The sequence below is a fragment of the Dasypus novemcinctus genome, chromosome 4, assembly GCF_030445035.2.
Source record: "Dasypus novemcinctus isolate mDasNov1 chromosome 4, mDasNov1.1.hap2, whole genome shotgun sequence".
Classification (NCBI taxonomy): domain Eukaryota; kingdom Metazoa; phylum Chordata; class Mammalia; order Cingulata; family Dasypodidae; genus Dasypus; species Dasypus novemcinctus.
In genome coordinates this window covers 41,818,733-41,840,175 of record NC_080676.1, presented here as the reverse complement: position 1 = coordinate 41,840,175, position 21,443 = coordinate 41,818,733, and the positions used below count along the sequence as shown (strand labels likewise).

General features: G+C 37.4%; 1 protein-coding gene and 1 pseudogene across 13 annotated transcripts in view; one reads left to right on the top strand and one right to left on the bottom strand.

Annotated features, from left to right (window-relative positions):
- The window catches only part of PHC3 (polyhomeotic homolog 3), a 97,593-nt gene that overhangs the window by 28,252 nt on the left and 47,898 nt on the right, over positions 1–21,443 (top strand). For all 13 annotated transcript variants that reach the window (XR_009185469.2, XR_009185471.2, XR_009185470.2 and 10 more), the window contains exons 5-6: positions 12,664–12,822; positions 15,130–15,228. Coding sequence is in view for 7 of the 13 variants with exons in the window: in XM_071214603.1 (XP_071070704.1) it covers positions 12,664–12,822; positions 15,130–15,228 (258 nt within the window). In the remaining 6 variants the exon portion in view is untranslated. The remainder of the gene's footprint in view (positions 1–12,663; positions 12,823–15,129; positions 15,229–21,443) is intronic.
- Positions 10,158–11,626, bottom strand: LOC101431428 (eukaryotic translation initiation factor 3 subunit E pseudogene; annotated as a pseudogene).

The following is a 21,443-nucleotide window of genomic DNA, read 5'->3' as shown; positions in this document are numbered from 1 at the left end:
GTACTTTGTGTTCTGCTTTCTTAAGGAGTACTAGGCATATTAGCTACCAGCCAATCTTTTTTTTTTTGAAGACCTTTATTATGTTTTTGTTTAAAGTGTGTGTAGATTATTCTTATTAGAGACTTTTTCTTCTGTTTTTTTGTTTTTTGTTTTTTTAAGAATCACTGAAGAAAAGACATTTTTGCTAGTAATAATGCTAAGACAATATTATTTCAGAGGGACCCCAGTTAAAGAGCTATCAGGGTATAATAAGAAGGTGCTTTGAATGCCAAGATTTAATGAGTCAGAAAACCTGGGCCAAATTCTACCCTGTTATGACAGCTTTCATCTTTAGAGCAATGCTTTATTCAAAATGTCCTTATGTGCAGAAAAAAGAATAAAAAAGAATAGTTTTGGGGACTTAATAATTTTTTATGTAGTACATCAAAAATAGAGTTGAGCAACTATTATCACATCCTCTCTGCATTTTTCACTCTTGAATCATTACCAAAACTACTTTTCTATTTTCTTCTGTTTGCTTTCATACATACACACACACATACATGTGCACACATATACCCACTTTGTTATGGGTTAAAATATTACATTAAAACTATGAAATATACCTTAGAGTAACATGGCATTCATTAACTTTAGTAAACTTTTATTGAACGAACACACTTTCATAGATTTTGGATATATGATGAATAAACACAAGGTCCTTACCTGCTCTTAAAGAACTTAGAGTGGAAGCGGATTTGGCTCAACTGATAAGAGCATCTGCCTACCACGTGGAAGGTCCAGGGTTCAAACCCAGGGCCTCCTGACCCGTGTGTTGAGCTGGCCCAAGTGCAGTGCTGATGTGCGCTAGGAGTGCTGTGCCACGCAGGGGTGTCCCCTGTATAGGGGAGCCCCATGCGCAAGGAGTGCGCCCCATAAGGAGAGCCGCCCCATGCAAAAAAAGTGCAGCCCGCCCAAGAGTGGTGCCACACACATGGAGAGCTGACACAGCAAGATGATGCAACAAAAAGAGACACAGATTTCCGGTGCCACTGACAGAAAATGCAAGTGGACACAGAAGAACACACAGCAAATGGACCCACATAGCAGAGAATGGGGGTGGGGAGGGTGGAGGAATAAATTAAAAAAAACAGCATAAGTTTAGAAGGGCCAAATAAACAGAAGTATATGCTGGAAGTATATGGAAGAATATAGTTATGTATAAAGGAGGGGTAGAGAGTCAGTTCTACTTTGGGATATAGGATGCCTGAAAAAACTTGTAGGGCAGATGATTTTTGAGGAGGAGATGTTTACCTAGGAGGGGATCGGGTGAGAATGGGGTTGGGAAGACTGCTCAGTACAGTCAGCAGCATCTTTACCAGGGCAGAAGAGAGCTGACACATTGTGATACTGCAAATAGCTTCATATGACTAATTTGAAGGAAATGTGAGAAGAGGAGAGGTAGTCAGGGGAAGATGAACTTAATCCTTTATGGGGAGTTGTAGATGATTTTTAAATGGGTAATTAATAAAATCAGGGAAAAGTTATCTGGCAATTATGAGAAGATAAGATTCCAGGCAGGGAGATCAGTTCATAGCAGTTAAAGTAATCTAGCTGGAAATGACATGGGCTCATACTCTCAAACCAAGCAATTAAAAAATAAAAATGGAAATGAGAATAAAGGATGTAGAAACAATAAGACACATGGTTTTGCATGTGGTGAAGCAGAAGGAAGAATCAAGGATGACTCCCAAATAAGCTGTCTTGGGGGAGTTTAGAAGATGCCAGTGCCATTTGTGAGATGGGAAATAGGAGGAGGAGCTGATTTAGAAGGAATAATAATGAGTTTGGCATTTGAACATGTTGAATTTGAGTTGGTATGAGACCTCCAGAAAGACAGAGCATGAATGTTTTGGGTGTAGAACAAGAAGAGCAGCTAGTGAAGAATACTAAGAAGGAATGGTCTGAAAAGAATCCACTGAATTTGTTGGTTTGAGGTCACTGGTAACTGTCGCTAATGGGGTTTCAGTGATTTGGTAGGAGTAAAAGTCAGATTGCAGAACAGTTCTGTATTTTATCAATTGTGTTTATGTATGTATTTATTTAAATATTTTATTAAAATTATGAAATATTTAAAAGGTAAAAATAAATTTAGAGAATTACATAATCAATTTCTTAAAAAAGAATTTAAAAATTTCTAAAAGTAATTATAGACTTATAGGCAGTTGTAAAAATAGTACAGAGCAGTCCTGTGTAGCCCTCACTTAGCTTCTTTCAATCACTGTTCAGTTTTAAATGCCTTGGGGTGGATTATAGAACTATGTGGAAAGTGTAAATTTGGATTCTACGCTGCCATATGCCTCAAACCTGGGGTTTTGATTTCTCATGGGAGCCTTCTCCTCATGCTTCCCCACCCCATCCGGGGCAAGGCAGATTGCAAGTCTCCTTTCTAGTCTTAGGATTTATGGGTGGGGCTTTCCCACATTCTTTTTCAAATATTGAACAGCTTTTTTAATGATCTTGGCTCTATACTAGGGGTTTCATTTCCAGCTCATTAGTCAGGTCTCCTGTCTCTGTAGGCCCAGTATCCTCCTAGACTGCCTTGGTGGTAGCTGAAGCTTACAACTCTGGCTTTGGGTTCTTTTCTGGCACTTGGGAATTTTCCTTACCCCTCCCCCCTCTTTGAGTTCTGTATTCTGATTTTTCATATTGATTTAGCATTTCAGTGATTGTGTCGGGGCACATGAATGTATTACTATATTCTGCCTTCTTGTCTCAGAAATTATAAACTATTCCTTAATTATATCCTGTGCCTTGTTCCACAGAAAGGATTTGAGGTAAGATTATATTATTCTCTCTAAAAATATTATTTGTTTTAAAAATGGGTAATACATGCTTGTATGTGAAACTGGAAAGATACAAAAGGGTATATACATAGTCTCCTTTAGCTTTGTACCCCACCCACCTTAGTTTCCCTTCCCATATACAGCCAGTTACCAGTTTCATAGTGGCCTATGCATTAGTTTGTTCTATGACAGCAGTTTTAAACTTTAAAGTAGTGTTTATAATTTAACTTCATATCCAGTATTCAGGATTTTTCCATCTATTTGACAAGGAGTAATTGTGTTTTTATATATGCGAATGGATTATCTGTGTTTTAATTTTTTTTAAACAAGTCAACTTTATTGGTACATACTAATAATGAATACAATTCATCCAAAGTGTATAATCAGTGGTATGTGATATATTCACGTAGTTGTGCATTTATTACTTCAATCGCTATTAGAGCATATTTTTTATTTCAGTAGTAATAATAATAAGAAAATTCTTCACCTCTCAATCTGTATTTTCTCTGCTGTACATAGTTGCTATTTCTGGCTATTCTTGCACAATTATTCATTTATTTATTAAGCAGTTTTATTGAGATATATTCATATGCCATACAATTTATCCAAAGTGTATAATCAGTGGCTTTTAAGTATAATCACAATGCTGTACATTCATCACCACAAAAATTTCATTTCTTCAAAAAGAAAATCTCTCTACCCTTAGCAGGCCTTCCCCAGCCCTACATAACCACTTATCTAATTTCACCTTTATAAATTGATTAATATTTATATTTTATATATGTGGAATCTTAACACTATGTTACACAGTTTATTTAGTTAATAGTAATGCAGTCATACAGTATTTGTCCTTTTGTGTCTGGCTTGCTTCACTCAACATAATGTCCCGCAGGTTCATCCATTTTGCCATTTGCTTCACAACTTCATTTCTTCTTATCACTGCATGATATTCCATCGTGTGTATATATCACAGTTTGTTTATCCATTAATTAGTTGATGGACACCTGGGTTGTTTCCACCTTTTGGCAATCATGAATAATGCCTCTGTGAACATCAGTGTGCCGATGTCTGTTTGTGTCTCTGCTCTTAGTTCTTCTGAGTATATACCTAGTAATGGTATTGCCAGGTCACATGGCAAGTCTATATTCAACTTCCTTAGGAACAGCCAGACAGTCCTCCCAGTGGCTGTACCATTCTACATTCCCACAAACAGTGAATAAGTGTTCCTGTCTCTCTACATCCTCTCCAACATTTACGGTTTTCTGACCCTTTAACAGCAGCCAGTCTAATAGATGTGAAGTGATACCTCATTGTAGTTTTAATTTGCATTTCTTAATCGCTAGTGATGTTGAACATTTTTTCAAGTGTTTCTTCACTATTTTTATTTCTTCTTTGGACAATTGACTTTTCATGTCTTTGTCCATTTTTAAATCAGGTAGTTTGTCTTGTTATTGTGAGTTGTAGCATTTCTTTATATGTATCATGGATATTAAATTCTTATCGGATATGTGATTGCCAAATATTTTCTCCCTTTGAGTCAGCTGCCTTTTCACCCTTTTGATAAAGTCCTTTGAGGTGCAAAGGTCTTTAATTTTGAGGAGGTCCCATTTATCTATTTTTTCTTTTGTTGCTTGTGCTTTGGGTTTAAGGTTTAAGAAACTACTGTGTCACACAAGATCTTGATGATTGTTCCTACATTCTGGGAGTTTTATGGTGATCACTTTTATATTTAGGTCCTTCATCAATTTTGAGTTAATTTTTTTTAATTTATTTTTTTAATTTATCCCCCCCCCCCAGTTGTCATCTCTCTGTGTCCATTCACTGTGTGTTCTGTGTCTGCTTGTATCCTTTTTTTAAAAAAAAGATTTATTTATTTATTTAATTCCCGCCTCCCCCGGTTGTCTGTTCTCTGTGTCTATTTGCTGCGTCTTGTTTCTTTGTCTGCTTCTGTTGTCAGGGGCACAGGAAGTGTGGGTGGCGCCATTCCTGGGCAGGCTGCACTTTCTTTCACGCTGGGCGGCTCTCCTTATGAGGTGCACTCCTTGCGCGTGGGGCTCCCCTACGTGGGGGACACCCCTGCGTGGCAGGGCACTCCTTGCGCGCATCAGCACTGCGCATGGGCCAGCTGCACACGGGTCAAGGAGGCCCTGGTTTGAACCGCGGACATCCCATGTGGTAGACGGACGCCCTAACCACTGGGCCAAGTCCGTTTCCCTGCTTGTATTCTTGTCAGCAGCACTGGGAATCTGTGCTCTCTTTGTTGCATCATCTTGCTGTGTCAACTCTCTTTGTGTGTGGCCCCACTCCTGGACAGGCTGCACTTTATTCACACATGGCAGCTCTCCTTATGGCCCGCGCTCCTTGTGCATAGGGCTCCTCTACATGGGGGACACCCCTGTATGGCACAGCACTCCTTGCTCGCATGAGCACTTCACGTGGCCCAGCTTCACCACATGAGTCAGGAGACCCTGGGTTTGAACCTTGGACCTCTCATGTGGTAGGCAGATGCTCTATCCATTGAGCCAAATTTGCTTCCCTTAGTTAATTCTTGTATAAGGTGTGAGACAGGAGTCCTCTTTCTTTTGGGTAGGGCTATCCAGTTCTCTAAGCACCATTGTTGAATAGACTGTTTTTGGCCCAGAGGGGTGGACTTAACAGCCTTGTCAAAAAATCCCTTGACTGTAGATGTGAGGGTCTATTTTGGAGTTCTCAGTTAGGTTCCATTGGTCAATCTGTTTGCCTTTTTGCCACTAGCATGCTTTTTTTTTTTTTTAACCACTGTAGCTAAGTAATATGCTTTAAAGCCAGGAACTGAAAGTCCTCCAACTTCATTCTTTTTAAAGCTATTTTTGGTTCTTTGGGCTCCTTACCCTCCCAAATAAATTTGATTATTGCCTTTTCCATTTCTGCAAAAAAGGATGTTGGATTTTTATTGGGATTGTGTTGAATATATAAATCAGTTTGGGGTAAGCGGAATTGGCTCAGGGTTAGGGCGTCCGTCTACCACATGGGAGGTCCGCGGTTCAAACCCTGGGCCTCCTTGACCCATGTGCAGCTGGCCCGTGCGCAGTGCTGATGTGTGCAAGGAGTGCCATGCCACACAGGGGTGTCCCCCACGTAGGCGAACCCCACATGCAAGGAGTGCACCCCGTAAGGAGAGCCACCCAGCATGAAAGAAAGTGCAGCCTGCCCAGGAATGGTGCCGCACACACGGAGAGCTGATACAACAAGGTGACGCCACAAAAAGAAACAGATTACCGTGCTGCTGACAACAACAGAAGCGGACAAAGAAGAACATGCAGCAGATAGACACAGAGAACAGACAACTGGGGGGGAGAGGGGAGAGAAATTAAATAAATCTTTAAAATAAATAAATAAATCAGTTTGGGTAGAATTGACATACTGGCATTTAGATGAGGGAGCCATCCCTTATAACAGTTTTGTATTTAAAATCCATTTTGTCTGATATTAGTATTGCTCCTCTAGCTCTTTTTTGGTTAATATTTGCATGGAATATCTTTTTCCAACCTTTTACTTTTAATCTAGTTGTGTCCTTACATCTGAGTTTAGTCTCTTCTAGACAACAAATAGATGGCTCATTTTTTTTATCCATTTTATCCATTCTATGTCTTTTTTAAAGTTTTTCACCCCCCCTTAGGTGGCTCCCTCGTCTATTTGCTCTTGCTCATTGTCTGCTTGTTTCTTCTTTAGGAGGCACTAGCACTAAACCCAGGACCCTCCCTTGCCGGAGGCAGGCGCCCAGCATCTGCTTCCTGCTTATTTTCTTTTCACTTACTGTGTGTTTGTTGTTTACTCATTTTCTTGCTTATTGTTTTTGTTTGTTGTTTGTTTGTCTTCTTTAAGAGGCACCAGGAACTGAGGGTTGGGAGTTTTCCTTCATAATTTCTTCAGATGTTCTTTCTGCCCCTTTTCTGTTCTGTTCTCTTTCTAGGAACCAATAATGTGTATGTTTGTGTGTTTTGCTTTGTCATTCAAGACCCTTAAACCCTGTTTCATTTTTTCCATTCTCTTCTCTTTCTATTCTCCTGTCTTTTCTGTTTCAGATGTTCTGCCTTCAGAATCATTAATTCTGTCTTCGAGCAATCCAAATCTGCTCTTATAGGACTCTAAGGTATTTTAAATTTTATTTATTTATTTCAGGAGGTACTGGGGATTGAACCCAGTACCTTGTACATAGGAAACAGTAGGAAACAGGCCCTCAACCACTGAGCTACATCTGCTCCCCATCTGATGTATTTTTTTTAAGATGTCACTTTTTAAAAAAAAAACCATTTTATCAGTACACATTAGTAAAACATACAATTCATCCAAAGTGTACAATCATTGGTATTTGATATTTATAATATCAAATATAATGAATTTTAAATCTCATCCATTATTTATTTTTTTAAAGATATTTATTTATTTCTCCCCCCCCCCATTGTCTCTTCTCTGTGTCCATTCACTGTGTGTTCTTGTGTCCGTTTGCATTATCTGGCGGCACTGGAAAATGGCGTCTTTTTTGTTGTTGCTGTTCATCTTGCCGTGTCAGCTCTTTATGTGTGCGGCGCCACTCCTAGGCAGGCTGTGCTTTTTTCACATGAGGTGGCTCTCCTTGCAGGATGCACTCCTTGTGCATGGGGCACCCCTATCGGGGCACCCCTGCATGACACAGCACTCCTTGCACGCGGCAACACTACGTGTGGGCCAGCTCACCACATGGGTCAGGAGGCCCTGGGGATCAAACCCTGGACCTTCTATATATGGTAGATGGACATGCTATCAGTTGAGCCACGTCCACTTCCCCATTATTTCTTTAATTCCCATAAGGTTTGTTACTTTTCTTTGCAGGCTGTCAAATTGTTCTTTATGCTCACTCAGTGTCGTCTTTATTTTTTTAAAGATTTTTAAAAAATTTTAAATTTCTCTCCCCTTCCCCCTTCCCCCACCCCAATTATCGGCTCTCTGTGTCCATTCGCTGTGTGTTCTTCTGTGTCCGCTTGTATTCTTGTCAGCAGCACCCAGAATCTGTGTCTCTGTTTGTTGCGTCATCTTGCTGCATCAGCTCTCCGTGTGTGTGGCACCATTCCTGGGCAGGCTGCACTTTTTTCGCACTGGGCGTGCACTCCTTGTGCGTGGGGCTCCCCTACGCGGGGGACACCCCTGTGTTGCATGGCACTCCTTGGAACACATCAGTACTATACATGGGCCAGCTCGTCACATGGGTCAGGAGGCCCTTGGTTTGAACTTTGGACCTCCCATGTGGTAGGTGGATGTCCTATCCATTGGGCCAAATCTGCTTCCCTCCAGTGTCTTCTTGATATCCTTTATCTCTTTAGTCATATTTTCTTTCAATTCTTTGAATTGATTTAGGAGAGTTTTTTATCAATCATTGATTCATTGTCTTAAATCTTGTATCTCTTTAGGATATTTGGTTTGTTCCTTTGGCTGGGCCATCTCTTCTGTTTCTACTGTATCTTGTAATTTTTGGCTAATGTCTAGGGATCTTAATATATCGGTGAATTTACTCTGATGGCCAGTTTCTCTCTCTTGCTTATTTTCTTTTTTTTTCCACAGCTTTTGAATTTTTGGTTCAACTTATTCTAAGTCTTTAAAATTGCCTGCTGAAGCTATCAAAATTGTGCCAGGGACTCACTAATGAGGTGCAGATTTTCTTCCATGAATTAGGGTAGAGAGAGAACCAAAAGCAGTTTTTATTTATTTTATTTATTTATTTATTTTTAAAAAGATTTATTTATTTCTCTCCCCTTCTCCCCCCTGCCCCAGTTGTTTGTTTTCTGTGTCTATTTGCTGTGTGTTCTTTGTCTGCTTCTGTTGTTGTCAGTGGCATGGGAATCTGTTTCTTTTTGTTGTGTCATCTTGTTGTGTCAGCTCTCCATGTGTGGGGGGCCATTCTTGGGTAGGCTGAACTTTCTTTCGCGCTAGGTGAATCTCCTTACGAGGCTCACTTCTTGCACGGGGACACCCCTGCGTGGCAGGGCACTCCTTGTGCGCATCAGCACTGCACATGGGCTACCTCCACATGGGTCAAGGAGGCCCGGGGTTTGAACCGCGGACCTCCCATGTGGTAGGTGGATGCCCTATCCACTGGGCCAAGTCTCTTTCCCCAAAAGCAGTTTTTATCCATACATTATCTAGATTGGCTGGCATATCGTGCTCTTTGGTGCATCTTTCCACAGATGGGTTTCAGTCTCTGCTTTCCTGTGTTTCCGTCTGGCCAGAGCCAAGATTCAAAGCAGGCTCTGATGGTTGAATTCATTGAAGGAAAGCTCCACTGACTCGTCCTCCCTTTTGCCTTGTAACAGTTGTGAGGGAAGAAGATATCTCTTCCCCTTTCAGTCAGCTGCAATGAACAGGGTTCACTTGGCAGTGGGGGAGGAGAGCCCTTCCTGGCCACTGCGGGTGTGTGTAGCTCGCATTTTCGTCTGGGTTCTTCATCTCTCTTCCCTCTCCCTCCCGGGAGTTGTGTAGCACTGTTCTGTTCTGCTGACTCCCAAAGCAGGTCCCTTGGATAGCTTTTGCCTCTTTCTGCATTGTTTTTTGAGAGAGTTGAACCCTGCCTGCCTACTCTGATGCCATCTTCCCACAATCCTTTTATTGTATTTTTAATCTCCACTGTGTGTCTTTCACCCTCCGTAATTTCTATTGGGTTTCTTTTTTAGTTTCAGATTCCTCTTTATGCTCACACATTGCTTTCTTAATATCCTTTATACCTTTATGAATATTTTGCTTCATCTCCCTGAAATGATTTTTGGAGATTTGTTTGAACTTTTCTTAGTTGTTCCTAATTCTTAGTCTCCTCTGAAGTTTTAATTTGATCCTTTGACTGAGTCATATCTTCCTGTTTCTTAGTATGTCTTGTGATTTTTTGTTGATGTCTGGACAGTTATCTTGAGTAAACTTGGAAGTTCATTTCTCTTGTGTAGGGTTTTATTGTTGATTGGATTTGTGTTAAGGCTCTTCTTTGATGCTTGGTCCAACCTATTCTGGACCTTTAGAATAGCCTATCTTTAACTGTTCATCTTTTCTTAGCTTTTCTTCACCTTATTCTTACCCTGGTTATATGGTACCATTTTTAAGATTGCATTTTTGGTACAGTTGTTTCACCTCCAAGAGTAAGTTGCCTTTCCTCTGTACCTTTTCTGGAAATCTTGATCAGTTCTGTTTGTTTTTGTGCAAAAATTTCCCCCCAGGTCCTATGATTTGTTTAAATTCTTTCCCTCACTCAGTGCCTCCTTTTTTTATACTTTTAAGCTCTGGGATCCATCCTGGCTTAAGCAGTTCAGTCCCTCCCCGCCCCCCATCCCTTTTTTAATGAAACATTCAATTTTATTCAAATTCTCCAAAATTTATAACCAATATGTTAATTTTTTCTAAAATGAATGTCACACTTTATATAGTGTTTTATTATTTCATCTTTCTTTATAGCTTTTTCATCTTTTTTTGGTAAACACTTCTTCAGTAGAAGTGGGAGTCCTGAGTTGCCCAGTTAGGAGCCTCTGACCTACTATTCTGATTAAGTTTCTTCTCAATATTAATTGCCAACATCTGGCTTCTAAACAAAAGGCTTTTGGTCTTTTCAATCACTTGCTGATAGGGTGAGACTGCATTGTTACCCATAACCACATGACCTAATTTAGAATGAATTTTGGCATCCAGTCTCACATTTCTAATCAAATTCACAATCCACCTTTAAGCTTCCTCTGGAGTCATGTTCAGCTTATCTGCTAACATGTTAATGCTGATACACTTGGTGGATGCGACAAAAAATCTCACATATCAAGAGGCAAGCATTTTCAATGAAATCCTCAAGACAAGCCACCAAAAAGAAGTCATTCACAAGAATTGATTGACATTCTCTTAGCTTTTTCTAAGTCCCATCAAAATCAAAGTTAACATTATAAGTATTCAACAAACTCTGTAATTGGATCTTTATATGTGTAATACTCCTGTTGGGTAACTTTGACTAGATCTTTTAACACCTGCCAGCGTTTTCGAACATCTTTTGTTTGTTATGACACCTGTAGTCAAATAGCGGAAAATATGAGGACTCATTGTCTGGATTGCATTAAGATACTGTGGCTGGTAAAGGAAGAGATCAATAATATTATCTCGGCCTTTGGATTGGTTGAAGAAAACAAAGAGACCAGTGAATAAGCCATGTTCACTGCTTAAGAGACTGGAGTGGAGAACTCACAAAATTATAATCTATGATCTCTTTTAATCGTGTAAGGTCTTCCATGGCTGCATCCCAATTCTGCATAAAGATTTCAGAGGCCAGTTTGCCCCAGAGTGAACTCAAAGCATTTCTATCCATTGCTGGAACCAGCACTCTAAAAAAGTAAAGATACTCTGCTGCTCCTGAGTAATTCCCACTTCATACTGGTGTTTTGCATACCTGTAGAGTGTGTCTAAATATTCCGGTCTAAAACCATGTTTGTCAGCCAGGTAGTTAAACAGCATTCGACCATCCCTGGTTGACTGCATTTGCCTGGTAGTTTCAGGATCTTCAAACATCTTCACAATTCGTTCTGTTTCAGTTGTGCAACAACTGTGGTTCTTTTTTCTCTCAAAGCATGAGGAATGTTATGGGAATAAAGGTTTTTGTATACATCCATCACGAAGTCTACCATGTTGGTATCACTAAGAAGATCCAGTTTCCCTTGTAGTAATTCTTTTTCATTATATATCTCCTTTACGGAGAGAAACTCAAGCAGCAGAAAGACTAGATGCTGATCCAGAAAGTGTGTGATGCGAGTAGTCAGGTCGTGCTCCACCATCTTGCCAAGGAAAAAGGGCTCCCCACCGTCCCCCCCCACCCCTCGGAGACCTTTTCTTCCCCCAGTTTCTTCCCCATTGGAGTATCCTACTCCAGAGTAGCAGATGAGGTCTATTCAGAAAGGTGGGTCACTCCAGAATAGTCTGTTTTGTGGTCCAGCCACAGAACTGGATTGAGTATATCTCTTACCAACATTTCTGCCACAATTTCTCTCTTTGCTGTTCCTTTGGGGGCCCTTTTTGTATGCACTGTGACTTAATGGATTATGTTCTCCCCTGGGTCTCTGTTGACTTTGGTCCATGTGCCTGTATACGTGTCGGGTTATAGGTTGCTGCTGTGAGTGGCTCAGTAGTCTGTCTGTGGTTGGCTGCTGCCTCTGTGCGAGTCCAAGCTGTGCAAGACTTAACGAGAGACAGCAATGTGGTCTGGAGGGTTGGGGATGGAAATTTCCTACTTGCTTTTGGAGATTATCTTTCTTTTCCTTTGATTCCACATTTGGAGTCCTTCTCCAGTTCCTACCATCCACCATAGTTTTAAGGCGGTTGGATTTGTCCTTTCATTCGCTCTTTCTCTGGGGAGACCTTTTCAGGGAATGTCTTATGTTGCCATGTTGAAGACATACTTTAATTTTTGATCACTTTAGAAACCCTTCAGAATGTGACAATATGACAAAATAGTGCAGTTGATTAGAATGTTTTACATTATTATGTGGAATATTAAAATAATGGAACTTTAGCAGTAATTTTTGGAAAATAGCAGAAATGACATTTTGAGATTCTGGGAATTTTATTTAAACACATTGTGGGTAGCCTTTGACCTGCTTACATAGCACTACATGCTGGTTTTTGTTTTTGTTTTGTTTTTTTGCGTATGTGCAAATAATTGTCCAAGGAAGGGATGAGGTTTCCCAAAGATGATGGTTTCTCTTTGGATTCCTTAATCACAGTTTATAACATTGAATGCCTAACAGCAGCTTGGTGAAGTTCAGTGACATGGAAGCAAATGGGAGCCTATCATCTAATATTTTTTCTTCCTTAGATCAACCTCTCCACTTCTCCTACACCTGCACAGTTAATAAGTCGTTCCCAGGCTTCCAGTTCTACCAGCGGCAGTATTACCCAACAGACTATGTTACTAGGGAGTACCTCTCCTACCCTAACAGCAAGTCAAGCTCAAATGTATCTCCGAGCCCAAATGGTAAGATATGAGCTGTGAAATTTTTTCAGTGTTTAAGGACTTGAGAAAGCTCAGTAACATTTCTTGATTTAATGCAATCAGAGGTATTTTTAATATTTGAGAATTGCTCAGGTCTCTTACATTTATGTCATAAAAAATTCTACCTTTAATTGGTAGGCCTCTTTGGCATATCATAAAGTAATCAGCAATATTGGGAAGCTAGCAGAAATTCTGGAATGTAGGAGTCATTATTTTTTTAACATCAAATTTCATCAGTTATAAACTTTACTTTTTAATTTCTGAAATTGGGATGCATTTTATAATTGATGGCATCTTTCAGTTATAATTGTTATAGTGGTACAAAAATCATTGTATATCTTTGTCATCTTTGGTTTGTTGAAATATGATAGAAACGTTAAAAACTTGGTTATTAATTATTATAAATTAGAAATTACACTCTGGGATCTTCTGAAATCTTGATTGGAGTTCCTGATAATTTACCAGGTGATTCTTAGCTTTGGTTATTCTCATATCAAATTCTGCAAGTTTGTGTTCTTATGCTCACTTTGATCTTTTACTTAATTTAGGAATGTTAATTTTGTTTTTCTATATTTGAGTGCCTTTTGATTTCCTAATTTAACTATTCAACTTCTTAAGAAGTGTAAAAGCTGATTGATATTTATTTTATTTAATGTCTAAAAACTTTGGCCCTAATATATTTTTATTTCCATTTATTTTTTTGTCTAATGAACTGAATATATACCTGGATCTCCAGCTTCCCACATAAAGTTAGGTAGAAAGTTTCCATTCACATTGCTAACGAAATAATGACATGTTCTACCTTTGATTCACAGATTAGTCAGTATACATTCCCATATTTCTGGGTTTTTTCTTTTTTTTTCACCTTGAGAACTTCTTATTTAATAATATGCTTTAAAATTAGGTCACACCATTTGAAATGGTTGTTATGTGACTTTTTTAACTTCTAAAACTGGCAGTTTTACATGGTTCAAGCTAAGTAGAATATCTTCTATGTAAACCTAGTGTTTTCAGGCAGTACTGGGAAGTACCTTTTTGTGAAACTTATATTTTGCTGTTGAATTCATTTACATTTAGAATACTAAAGAGCTGAAGTTAAAACAGATACCTTAATTAGTAATTTAAATTCAAATAGCAATGAGTTTTTGCTACTTTTTATTTTTGGCCTACTTACAGTGACTTTGTAAACCACATTGAGAATGTATTTCTGGGATATATACATCTTCAAATCACCACACTCTAACCTCTAAACTCTAACAGTATGCAAAAATGCATTTATTCCTTCACAACATCCCCAGAGTTTTGTGTTGTTTTAAAAATTTTTTTATCTTGGATGAATAACTTTTGATAACATTTTGAAATGGAGTATTTACAGATTCTCCGAAACAACTGTAAAAACTTATTAAATTGAATAGGAGAATCTTTGAGTGGATTAAATTACCTTAAAAATTAATACCATTCTGTTTCAATATTGAAAAAAAAAATTTGAAAAGAGATGGTAATGATGAGTAAATAAATTGGGTATGTCTTTCCTTTTTTTTTTAAAGCAGGTACTGGGGATTGAACTCAGGACCTTGTACATGGGAAGGAGGTGCTTAACCACTAGTGCTACATTCACTCCCCTCCTTTTCTTTTCTTTTTTTTTTAATGTGAAGATTTTTTGCAGGCTTTTTTCTTGTTGAGTTTTGATATGTTGTGGCATTTACATTTAGAATGAATATTTCTTCTCAGCTAGTTTTAAAAGCCACCTAGATTTGTCCTATAATTTTGTGTAGCTGAGTGAAGTATTGTAGTGTAGTATTTGGCAGAGTTATCCTTTGGAGTAAGTAGATTGAAAAGACATTTTGGTATTTCTTGTCATATTTCTCACTGAAATTTAACTTGTGTCTGAGAATAGTGACTGTAGTTGTCTATTTTAACTTTTCATTTTAGGAATTCTGCCACAGTAGTTTTGAGCTGGGACAAGTTCATGTGTAATAGCGTATTATTTCTGGGCAAAAATTAGTCTGACGATTTTATGTTGCCAAAATATATATATATTTTTAGAGTGCTGATTTATTTTTCTACCCATTAGACTCATGAGCTGTTTCAAAACTGTTTTTTTTTATTTTATTTGAGTTCTTTAGTACCAGAAACTTCTCTTTGTCATGTAGAACCTTTTGCTTAGGAGACAATCCTAAACTGCATTGTCTTTCTGTCACAAATTTCAGTCTCACTTGCTTTCTGTACATTGTATGTGAGGCATGTTCTTTTGTCTTAGGGTATCTTTTTGGTTTTCTGTCTGTACAGCTGATTTTCACTCCCGCTACCACTGTGGCTGCTGTACCGTCTGACATTCCTGTTGTCTCGTCGTCATCATCATCTTCCTGTCAGTCTGCAGCTACTCAGGTGAGCTTGTCTTCATAATGTGGTACTTGAGGTCTGGATATTTAGTTAAAGATAAACATGTATCTGTGTTAAAGTTACTGATGGTCTGTGTCATGCATTTAAGACTGAGATAAAGTACCGTGAGAACTTCAAGAAAGTGTTTTTCTTCTATGGAAATTGTGTCTTTAAGCACATAAATTAGCATTATGTGCTAATTTGGTATTAGTGAAGAGAATTAATGAGAATTTTTGCTCATGATATTGTATGTTTTAATTAAAGCAGGTTTACTTCTCTTACTATGTGAGATGTTCATTTTGTAAAGATTCCTTTGCAAATAGTTGATAACTAAGTCAAGATGGATTTATGTTTAAAAATGAATTAATTTAATTTAAAAAATGAATTAAATTGGGTCAACTTAAAATTTTTAAAAAATTTAAAACACTGCTTTGTTTGGCACAATGGATAAAATGAACCTTAACTCTTTGCACACATCATTCACAAAAATAAAGTAGAAGTAGAATGTAGACCTAAAGGTAAAAGCCAAACCATTAATATAAAACTTCTAGAATAGAACATAGGATATTATCTCACCATGATTTTAGGGGAGGCAGAGAGATTTCTTAGGACACAAAAAGCACTAACCATAAAAGAAAATAATGATAAATCGGGCTTTATAATAGACATGGTTACAAAAATGAAAAGGCAAGCCACGCACTGATAATTAATGTTTATAATACATATATCTGACAAAGAATTTGTATCCAAAATATATAAAGAACACACTCGGTTCAGTAATAAAATCACAAGCAAAATAAAAATGGGCAAAGATTTGGAAAATATACAAAAGGCCAATAAGCACATGAAAAAATGCTCAGCATCATTAGTCATTACAGAAATGCAAATCAAACCACAGTGAGTATCACTACATACTCACTAGAATGGCTGAATTGAAAAAGACTGATAATACTATATATTGGTAAGAATGTGTGATAATACTATATATTGGTAAGAATGTGTACTATATATTGGTAAGAATGGTAGTAATATGTGAAATATATAACTACTTAGGAATGCAATTTGGCAGTTCCTTGTGAAGTTAAACATATATTTAACACATGACCTAGCAATTCCACTACTTGATGTTTACCCCAAGATATGTGAAAACATATAGACACATAAAACCATGTACATGAATGTACACAGCATCCCTATTCAGAATAGCTCCAAGTTGGAAACAACAAAATGTCCTTTAACTGGTGAATGGAAAAACAAATTGAGATATATTCTTACAGTGGACTACTAAGAAATACAAAAAGAACATGGTTGCATCTCAGAAATGTTACGCTTTGCAAAAGAAACCAGACATAAGAGAGTACATACTCTGTGCTTCCATTTGTATAAAATTTTGGAATATGCAAAACTAATCTGTGGTTAAAGAAGTCAGATTAGTTGTTGCCTGGGGCAGGAGGTAAGATTGACTTTGGAGGAGTGTGAAGAAACTTTTGGGTGATGGAAATGTTCTGTATTGTGACTGGGATGGGATTACGTTGTGTATACATGTGTCAGAAGTGGTTCATTTATTTTCTTGTATGTACGTTATTTCTCAGTAAAATTGATAAAGATGAATTAAACTGAGTAAATTTTAAAATAAAGTTATTGAGTAGAATATTACTTGGTATGATATTGTTATTTATTTCCATAGTAAATGTTTTTGACTGCCTACGCCAGAAACGGATGTATCTTAGGATCGTCTTTGCTACTAGATTTTTTAGTGTTGCTTTCTTTTTAACATTGTATGAGATATATATATCTCATAAAATTTGCCATTTAATAATTTTTAACTGTACAATTTAATGGCTTTAATTACTTGTACCAAGTTATGCTGCCATTATCACCATCTATTACCAAAACTTTTTCATCACCCCAAACAGACACTCTATCCATTAAGAAATAGCTCCCCATTTCCAACTTTCCCTAGCCCCTGGTAATCTCTAATCTACTTTCTGTGTCTATGAATTTGCTTATTCTAGATAATTCATATAAATAAGATCATTCAATGTTTGTTCTTTTGTGTCTGGTTTATTTCACTCAGCATAATGTCCTCAAGGTTCATCTGTCTTGTAGCATGTATCAGAATTTCATTGCTTTTAATGACTGAATAATATTCCATTGTATGTCTATACCCCATTTCATTTGTCTGTTCATCTGTTGATAGACACTTGGGTTGTTTCCACCTTTTGGCTGTTTTGAATAATGTTGTCTTTTCTTGTTTTTAAAGTATCACTTTCTGGTAAAAAATAAGAAATGAGATAGTAATAATCTTTGGTACTGTTCAAAAAACCTCTACATGTACTGTTTTATTTAATACTAAAGACTAATATGCGTGTATCAGTATATAGAGATGGTGACCAATTAAACTTAGGTTTTTCCTGACTTTGTGACCTTCCACAATTTTTTAACTTTGTTGGACTTCTAGTTTCCATTTTTATAAAATGTGAAATTCTTAGATTATGAACTCTACTAAGATTTTTGGGAGCTCTAAACATTTATAATCTTGTGGAATGAATTTGTTGCAGTAATGATCTCCCTGTTCTCTTTTGTTTTGGTTTTATAAGACCTATAAGTAGACCTTTATAAGACCTATAAGTAGGTTTTATAAGTAGAGCTAGACTATCATCAAGTTTCTAGAGGTTCCCCCCCCATTTTTATTTGACCTTGTTCCATCTAAGATTTTAATTAACTTACAAGATGGCTACAATAAAACAAGATAAAATAAAATGAAAGACTGTAAGAACAAACATAGATTAGTGTATGAAATTGGCATGGAGCTAGATGTGTGGTTGCTATTGAAATTACTTGCCTGAAGTCCTATATGGATTTACGTTCAACTCCAACTTCAGCCATTTATTAATTGCTTCATTTTAGACAATTTTCCAGACATCTCTAAGATTCATTCATACTTGCAGGGTAAGTTGAAGATTAAGTAATACTTATGTTTAGTGTCTAGAACATTATAGGCAGTCGGTCATACATTTTTGCAAAAGGGAGAATAAGAAGACATTATCATATAGTGCTTTTGTTCATGGTTTTGGGGTAAAGCACCGTGGGTTTAAATTCTGACTTCAGAAGCACATTTCCCAGGTCTGTCATTTACCGCTGAATGATTTTGGATAAAATCATAATATAGCAGTGTAGTATTTAAAAGTGTGGACTTTGGAGCCAGACCCCTATGGGCTCAAATACTTGCTGTACCATTTACTTATATATCCTTAACCTTTTTCCTCGGTTTCAATATTTATCAAATAGGCGTAATTATAATGCTTCCTTCCCAGAGTTGTTGTGAAGATTTGTTTTAATAGAGAATTTTTAAATTTTTATTACCTTTTTTTAAAAGATACATAGATCACACAATATGTTACATTAAAAAATATAAGAAATTCCCATATACCCCCGCTCCCCACCCCACCCCCACTCCTCCCACATCAACAACATGTTTAATCGGTGTGGACATTCATTGCATTTGATGAATACATTTTGGAACACTGTTACACAGCATGAATTATAGTTTACATTGTAGTTTACACTCCCTGGACATTCAGTGCTTTATGGCAGGTTATATAATGTTCTGCATCTGTCCCTGCAGTGTCATTCAGGACAACTCGAAGTCCTGAAAATGCCCCCACATCACACCTCTGCTTCCCTCTCCCTGCCCGAAAGTCATAGGACAGATATGCTATTAAACAGAAACAGGTGAAGATGCTATCTAACATTATCCAACATTCAAATTAGCACTCAAGTTACTCGAGATGATGACATCTTTTTTTTTTTAAGATTTTTATTTATATTTATTCCTCTCCCTTCTGCATGCATTATTCTGCATCTCTTTTTTGTTGTGTCATCTTGCTGCGTCAGCTCTCTGTATGTGCTCCACCACTCCTGGGCAGGCTGTGCTTTTTTCACACAGGGTGGCTCTCCTTGCAGAGCACACTCCTTGTGCGTGGGGTGCCCCTACATGGGGATGCCTCTGCATGGCACAGCACTCCTTGCGCGCGGCAGTAGCACTGCACATGGGCCAGCTTACCACATGGGTCAGGAGGCCCTGGGGATTGAACTCTGAACCTTCCATATGGTAGACCGACGCTCTATCAGTTGAGCCACATCCGCTTCCCAAGATGTAACATCTTAATGAAGGATACTCAGTTTAAGCTTTCTGGATAATAAGACATTAATTCTTTTTTTCCCCTCTTTTTCTCTCTTTTTTTTTAAATTTAATTTTTTAATTATCTTTTTTTGAAGTTAATAGATCACACAAAACATTACATTAAAAAACATAAGAGGTTCCCATATACCCCACTTCCCACCCCTCCACCCCAATTGTTGTGAAGATTGACTGTGTTAATAGGTATAAAGCAAAACAGGGTCTGATACGTAATTAACACTTACTAAATGTTAGCTATTGCTACCTTTATTTAGCCTCAGTTTCTTAATTGTAAACTGGGTATAACAGATCACAGTTGTTATAAAGAATAAATGAAACAATAGTCAAACTACTTAGCATAGTTTCTGGTACGTAATAGGATATCACTTGCTACTAATTACTATTTTTGTTATATATTGGCTATAGATGAGTTATATATTTGCATCTTAGCTTTCAAGTAATTAATAGTAAATGGAGAAACACACCCACTTACAGGTTTTATAGTTTGCAAGGTAAAACCAACCAGTTGCTTAGGAAAACATCTATTTCTAATGTGCTCTCTAGAACATAATTTGCTTTGTGGGTTCTCATGGAGAAAACATCTTACAATTTCTTTAACAGCATATTTACTGTCACCATAGTCAAAGTAATTTATAAAAGTGGCTCTTTTGGGTTCATTTTGTGTGATCCAGGTATGTGGCTCTATAATGATCTGGCTTAATTCAAGGATGGACTTTAGAGGAACTAGAAGAATTGATCATACTTTGGGAAGTTCTCTACAGATGTTGTTTTTCTTTGCCGTGCTTTTAAATACACACACACACACACACATACACATATATATAAATAATAAACTTTATTTTTAAAGAAATTTTAGATTACAGAAAAGTTACTTTGAAAGTATAAGGGGTTCCCATATACCCACTGCTCTTTCCCTTCCCACATCTTCCCCAATTAAAAACATCTTACAGTTGTGTGATACCCTTGTTTCAGTTGATGAATAAATATTAAAGCATTGCTCCTAACCAAGGTCTATAGTTTACATTGTGGTTTACACTTAATTCCAATGCCCTAAAAATGTCCTATGTTCCACGTTTTATTCTCTTCCCCTCCCCACAGAACCTCTGGTAACCACTGTCTTCATAACAATGTTAGATGTTCTTCTGTTACTACAATATTAATGTTTACTCTGTCCATGGTTGCATTCCCCTCTTAATGTTCATTCCTCAACCTTGAGGGTTATAGGATGATGATGCCCGCTCTGCCTCAGATTGAGAGGGAACTTAGATCTTATGGGGCAGATGGAAGGAACTGTTCTGCTTGCAGTTGTAGATATTCTTTGTTTTTTGGAATGGATGTTGTCCATCATCATCATTTTGTTTGTTTTCCTGGGCAAGTTTGATGACCTAGAGAGTAGGTGTTGGCTGTAACTCTTCTGAGATTCAGGGCTCAACCTTTGCCATGCTTTTGATGTGGTGGTAAATGAAACCTGCTTTGTTTTGATTCCCATACCTTGTACACTCTAGGAGTAACTTTCCTCAAGTACAGGATTATATTAGGTTTGAAAAATTTGTGCTTTATTTGTTGATTTTTAAAATTACATTTGCAGTTTTTTAAAAATTATTTTTTAATGAGAAATACCAAATTTGAGTTTTATTGTAACAATATTTTGTAGAAGTGGATGTGCTGCAATTTTTATGGATTCATTGTATCAAATTCTGGTTGTAAATTTGCTTTTCATTTGAAGGAAAGCTCTCAAGTTTTCAAGTTTTTCTTATTATTTTATGCTTTGTAAATAATTCTTCATTTTCATGAGTTCTGACTCTATACCATTAGCTGATGCTCAAAAATTATACCTTCTCTCTCCTTCATGGCAGATTTTACTATAGCTCCATCAGATATCTATTGAGATTTGTTTGGTAAATATGAACTGATTTTAATGTCAGCCTAAGAAAATCACAAATAGAATTAAGTACCTACCAAAAAATAACCATGTAATAGTTCCTCCAGAATTAGATACAGGAGAATTCTGCAGACC